The 4,550-nt window shown below is 35.0% G+C and overlaps 1 protein-coding gene across 1 annotated transcript; it reads right to left on the minus strand.

The window, feature by feature from the left end:
• Positions 1 to 2,709: 2,709 nt before the first annotated feature.
• LOC308500645 (large ribosomal subunit protein eL33-like) lies at positions 2,710 to 3,042 on the minus strand (the record flags this gene model as incomplete). The annotated part of the gene is made up of 1 exon (XM_081055835.1): positions 2,710 to 3,042. The coding sequence occupies one exon, from the start codon at positions 3,040 to 3,042 to the stop codon at positions 2,710 to 2,712; it is 333 nt and encodes a 110-aa protein (XP_080911961.1).
• Between the last annotated feature and the right edge of the window lie 1,508 nt (positions 3,043 to 4,550).

The following is a 4,550-nucleotide window of genomic DNA, read 5'->3' on the forward strand; positions in this document are numbered from 1 at the left end:
TATCTTTACTGCAATGTATATTCTTGCTTCTTTTTTCATAGATTAAATGACCATATAAGAATGAGTTTGTTTGTGGGCTTTCTATTCTGTTCCATTGATCTATGTGTCTGTTTTTATACCAATACCATGCTGTTTTGATTACTATAGCCTTGTAGTATAGTTTGATATCAGGTAGTGTGATATCTCTTTCTTCTTCTTTCTCAAGATTTCTGTAGCTATTTGGGGTGTTCTATGGTTCCATATAAATTTTATTATTATTTGTTCTAGTTCTGTGAAAAATGCCATTAGTATTTTGATAGGGATTGCATTGAATCTATAGATTGCTTTTGGCAGTATGGACATTTAAACTATGTTAATTCTTCCTATTCGTGAGCATGTTATGGTCCCATTTATCTGTATCTTCTTTAATTTCTCTCTTCAAAGTATTATAATTTTCTGAGTACTAGTCTTTTACTTCCTTGTTTAAATTTATTCCTGGGTATTTTTTTGATGCAATTATAAATGGGATTGTTTTCTTAATACCTATTTACATTATTGGTGTATAGAAATGCAACCAATTTCTGAATATTAATTTTGTATCCTGCTACTTTACTAAATTAATTTATTATGTCTAATAGAGTTTTGGTAGAATCTTTGGGGTTCTCTATAGAATAGTATCATGTCATCTTCAAATCATGATAATTTTACTTCCTCCTTTCCAATTTGGATGCTTTTGTTTCTTTTTTCTGTCTGATTGATGTGGCTAGAACTTCCACATCATTGGAAGTCCTATATTGGATAAAGTTCTGAAAGTGGACATCCTTGTCTTGTTCCTGACCTTAAGGAGAATGCTTTTAGCTTTCCCTGTTGAGAATGATGTTAAATGTGGGTTTGTCATATATGGACTTTATTATGTTGAGATATATTCCTTTTATTGCTAGTTTTCTGAGTTTTTATCATAAATGAATGCTGGATATTGTGAAACGCTTTTTCTGAATCTATCGATATGATCATATGATTTTTATTTTTCATTTTCTTTATGTGGTATATCATGTTAGTTGATTTGCAGATATTGAAACAACCTTAGAATAAATACCATTTGATCATGGTGTATGACCTTTTTAATGTATTACTGAATTTTGTTTGCTAATATTTTGTTGAGGACTTTTGCATGTATGATCATCAGAGATATTGGCCTACAATTTTCTTTTATTGTCATGTCTTTGTCTAATTTTTGAATCAGGGTAGTTGTGGTATCATAAAATGAGCGAGGGAGCTTTCTCTCTTCTTGAATTTTTAGGAATAGTTTGAGAAGGATATGTGTTAATTCTTTGAATGTGTGGTAAAATTCCCCCGTGAAGCCATTTGGTCCAGAACTCTTGTATGGTGGGAGCTTGTTGATTACTGATTTGATTTCATTGGTAGTAATTGGTCAGTTCCGATTTTCAGTTTCTTCTTGATTCAGCCATAGAAGAATGTATGCTTCTAGGAATTTATTCATTTCTTCCAGACTGTCCAGTTTCTTGATGCAAAATTGCTCATAGTATTTTCTTAAATATTTTTGTATTACTCTGGTGTTCGTTGTCACTTCTCATTTCATTTCTGATTTTATTTATTTGGGTCCTCTTTTTTCTTGATGAGCCTGGTTAAAAGTTTATCAATTTTGCGTATCTTTTCAAAGAACCAGTTCTTGGTTTCATTAATCTTTCATATAGTTTTTTTTTTGTTTTTGTTTTTGACTTTATTTTGTTTGTTTCCAATCTGATCTTTATTATTTCCTTCCTTCTACTCTAGGCTTTGTTTGCTGTTCTTTATCTAGTTCTCTTAAATGTAAAGTTAAATTGTTTATGTGAGATTTTTGTTGTTTCTTGAGGTAGGCCAGCATTGCTATGAACTTCTTTCTTAAGACTGCTTTTTTGTATTCCATAGATTTGGGGTTGTTGTATTTTCATTTTCATTTATCTCAAGGTATCTTTGATTTCTTCGTTGATCTTTTTGTTAACACATTCATTGTTTAGTAACACATTTAGTTATCATGGGTTTCTGTGTTTTTTAGATTTGTTTGTTGTTGTTCTTGTTGTTGTAATTGATTTCTAGTTTCATATAATTATGGTTGGATAGGATTCTTGATATGATTTCAATCTTCTTGATTTTATTGAGACTTGTTTTGTGGCCTAGTATGTGGTCTATCTTGTAAAGTGTTCTGTGTGCACTTGGAAAAAAAAAGTTTATTCTGCTAGTTTTGGTTGGAATGCTTTAAAAATATTAATTAAATCCATCTGGTTTATTGTGTCATTTAAGGCTGCTGTTTCCTTGTGGATTTTCTGTCTGGAAGATCTATCTACTGGTGTCAATGGAGTGCTGAAGTACTGTATTATGATTGTATTATTGTTGTTTCCTCCCTTTCTGTCAGTCAATATTTGTTTTTTATATTTAGGTGCGCCTGTGTTGGGTGCATACATGTTTACTAGGCTTATGTCCTCTTGGAGTGATCCCTTTATCATTATGTAATATCCTTGTCTCTTATTCTAGTTTTCATTTTAAAGTCTATTTTTCTGATATAATTATTGCTACCCCAGTTTTCTTTTTTAAAATTTCTATTTGCATGAAATATCATTTCCATTTGTTTATTTTCAAACTATGTGTGTCTTTCGGTCTGAGGTTGGTCTCTCTCTTTTTTTTTTTTTTTTTACAAGAGAATAAATCTACTTTATTTACTTTTCAGTAAGTTTAAATCCTTGAGGGGTACAGCATTACACAGATTCTGTGTCCTATGGCTTTAGCAGGAAGGTTGCTTTGGAATTTGGCACGAATCATACCACTGTTTCCATGAGCACGAGTTACATTTCCCCAGATTACTCTGGCTTTGTTCGGTTTGCCACCCGGAGTCACTGTGTTATTCTTTGCCTTGTACACATATGCACATCTCTTGCCTAGATAGAATTCAGTGTCATCTCGAGCATAAACACCTTCAATTTTAAGAAGAGCTGTGTGCTCTCTCTGGTTCTGGAGACCCCGCTTATAGCCAGCAAAAATGGCTGTGGACCAAAGCCTTCCAGACATATTTGTCGTTTTAGAAGTCCTGTTCCCAGCAGGCCCCCACATTTCAGCAGCAAGAACTCCACTCCTGAGGTTGGTTTCTTGTAGACAGCATATGTGTGGGTTTTCTCTTCGCATCCATTCAGCTACCATATGTCTTTTGATTGGAGCATGTAGTCTACTCACATTTAAAGCAATTATTGATAGGTACATAATATTGCCATTTTATTCATATTTGTGATCTCTTTTTGTTTGTTTTCCCCCTTCTTCTTAAAGAAGTCTCTTTAACATTTCTTGTAATACTATCTTGGTGGTAATGAATTTCTTTAGCTTTTTCTTGTCTGGGAACTCCTTTATCTCTCCTTCAATTTTACATGATAGCATTTCTGAGTGGAGTAGTCTTTGGTTGTGGGCTCTTGCTTTACATCACTGTGAATATTTCCTGACATTCCCTTCTGGTCTGCAAAGTTTCTGTTGAGAAATCAGAAGACAGTGTGGGTGCTCCCTTCTAAGTACCTAGTTGCCTTTCTCTTGCTGCTTTTAGGATTCTCTCTTTGTCTTTAACCTTTGCCATTTTAATTGTGATGTGTCTTGGTGTGGGTCTCTTTGGGTTCAACTTGTTTGGGGCTCTCAACACTTCCTGGCTTTGTAGTCTATTTCCTTCACCAGTTTAGGGATGCTTTCAGTCATTATTTCTTCAAAGTTCTCGATCTCTTGCTCTCTCTCTCCTCTTTCTGGTATTTCTATAATGCAGATGTTGTTACGATTGATGTTGTCCCAGAGGTCTCTTAAACTATATTTGCTTCTTTTTTTTTTTAATTCTATTTTCTTTTTGTTGTTCTGATTGGGTGTTTTCTAAATTGCTGATTCGATCCTCCGCTTCATCTAATCTGCTGTTGATTCTTTCTAGTGTATTCTTCATTTCAGTTATTATATTCTTTATTTCTGACTAGTTCTTTTTTATGGTTTTTATGTCCTTCTTTATGCTTACTGTCTCTTTATTGAAGTTCTCACTAAGTTCCTTAAGCAGTCTTATAACCAGTGTTTTGAACTGTGGTAAGTAGGTAAGAATTCCATTCCATTTAGCTCTATTTCTGGAGTTTTCTTGTTCTTTTTTTGTGGATATGTTTATTTGTTTCCTCGTGTTGGCCACCTCTCTGTATTTGCTTCTATGTATTAGGTAGCTTTGCTATGTGTCTCAGTCTTTGCCAAGCGGCCTTGTGTAGTAGGTGTCCTATGTGGTCCAGTGGTGCAGTTTCCCTGGTCACCAGTGCCGGGTGATACTGGGGCATCCCTTGTTCGTGCTGTGTGTATGCACCCATTATAGTGGAGCCTTGATTGCTTTTGGCACGTCAGTGGGTGGGACTGACTCTTAGGCTCACTGGCTGTGAGGATTAGCTATGCCAACAGCATATGAACTGCTGTGTGGGGGCTGCAGGGGCTGATCCCTCAGAGGGGCATTCACCACAGCTGGCGCTTGTGCTTATTGAGACCCTCCCTTTGGGTTTACTGCTTATGGGGCTAATTGGGTA

Source organism: Rhinolophus hipposideros, assembly GCF_964194185.1.
Source record: "Rhinolophus hipposideros genome assembly, chromosome: 8".
Lineage (NCBI taxonomy): Eukaryota > Metazoa > Chordata > Mammalia > Chiroptera > Rhinolophidae > Rhinolophus > Rhinolophus hipposideros.